The sequence below is a fragment of the Sinocyclocheilus rhinocerous genome, unplaced genomic scaffold (genome assembly GCF_001515625.1).
Source record: "Sinocyclocheilus rhinocerous isolate Xijiao unplaced genomic scaffold, SAMN03320098_v1.1 scaffold818, whole genome shotgun sequence".
NCBI lineage: Eukaryota > Metazoa > Chordata > Actinopteri > Cypriniformes > Cyprinidae > Sinocyclocheilus > Sinocyclocheilus rhinocerous.
Genome location: NW_015664989.1, coordinates 1,936,328 through 1,937,926, shown reverse-complemented (window position 1 = coordinate 1,937,926; position 1,599 = coordinate 1,936,328). Strand labels below are relative to the sequence as shown.

Sequence of the window (1,599 nt, the reverse complement as noted above, 5' to 3'; positions counted from 1 at the left end):
TTGGTCAGTAGAGGAGCTTAGCTTAGTCTGACAGTTAGCCTGCTTTAGACCAGGTTAGTTTCCCAGCACAAGTTGCCACAGTGACTAAGCTTGATCTAGGCCTATGTTAAATTTGCTTTATGGAACCAAATCATTTGACAATGAGTCAGACTAACTGAAATAAGCCTGGCTTATTTGGTTGACTTGTTTTATGAAACTGGCCTCGAGACATTAAATGTGATCATATTTTCTCCATTGCATCGAATCGCATTGTTGAATCGAATCGAATTGAAATCGGATCGCACTGCATCGTAATAGAGGTGAATCGTATCGCATCGCATCGGTAGGTGCTTCATATGTATCTTTACTGTATCGTATCGTTGGCTATGCATCGAGATGCGTGTCGTATCGGCTTGAGTCATGAGATGCACATCCCTAATATAAACACATGCTTTCACAACAAAGCACACAGCGTCTTCACGACATGGCGGCAGCGGCAACAACAATATACAGCGAGAATAAAAGTTACGCCTTCTTTCTTTGCGTGAACATTTGGGCGGCGTTATGTAAATGTTCCCACATAGTGACGTAGGTATGTGGGGGCGTGTTAGAACGAGCCGTTTTAGGTAGGTGTGGCTGACTCTTAACTTTTATAAAGAATATCTCTTTGGATTTGAGACTTCAGTCTTTGCAACTTTACAGATCTTCTTTATGCACCAAGAGCTTGTAACACTCCAAAGAGAAAGGAAAAATTGAAATCACATCATATGACCTCTTTAAAAATTCAATATCTAACTAGCCATCATCTTACTTTTTTGACCATATAAATATCAGCATTTGCACCAAATTGCATAATTTTGCTTAGTTTGGGCCTTTGAATAAAATCATGCTTTTTTTTCCTCCTTGAGTATGAGACTATGAGAGCTATGAGATCATGTTTTTGTGAGATTCACTATTGCATCTTTGCGTGTGTTTTCAGAGGAGCATCTCGGAGAACTCACTGGTGGCCATGGACTTCTCAGGACACAAGAGTCGGGTGATCGAGAACCCGTCAGAGGCGCTGTCAGTGGCTGTGGAAGAGGGCCTGTCGTGGAGGGTAACGTCCCCACACAGAGAACGCACACTGCATACTAGATTGTGACAGTGTTGTGCACAGATATTGTAAAGGGGTCATGAGAGAAAAAATCAAATTTGACATAAGAGGTCTTTGTATCATTAAAGCATCCTGAAAATTTCCTAGCTTAAACCATCCGCCTCATTATAAACAAAGCATTTATTCAGTCAAGCTCAAAAATGACTCTTTAAGATATTGTGGGATTTGTGATGTCACACGAGAAGTGTAAAGCTGTATCTGTCTTTTATAAATCTGATAAAACTAAAGACTCTTCAGAGATATGAAGGATGTAATACTACTCTATAGGTATTCAAGATTAACATGAGACTGGCAGAAGCTGTGTGTGTTAAACACGCCCCTTAAAAAACGGATCATTGTAGAAAGAGGGTCAGAATGACCCTTGTTTTTTCTACATTTACATTAGTTTTTTTTGTGTAACATTATTAGTGAACCTCAAGGAACATATAATAAAATGATAATATAAATATATATATTATAAAAAAAAT

The 1,599-nt window shown here is 38.8% G+C and overlaps 1 protein-coding gene across 1 annotated transcript in view; it reads left to right on the top strand.

The window, feature by feature from the left end:
* LOC107730564 (growth factor receptor-bound protein 14-like) overlaps positions 1 to 1,599 on the top strand; it is a 25,610-nt gene that overhangs the window by 20,873 nt on the left and 3,138 nt on the right. The window contains exon 9 of the mRNA XM_016541420.1: positions 959 to 1,075. Coding sequence (XP_016396906.1) covers positions 959 to 1,075 — 117 coding nt within the window. The remainder of the gene's footprint in view (positions 1 to 958; positions 1,076 to 1,599) is intronic.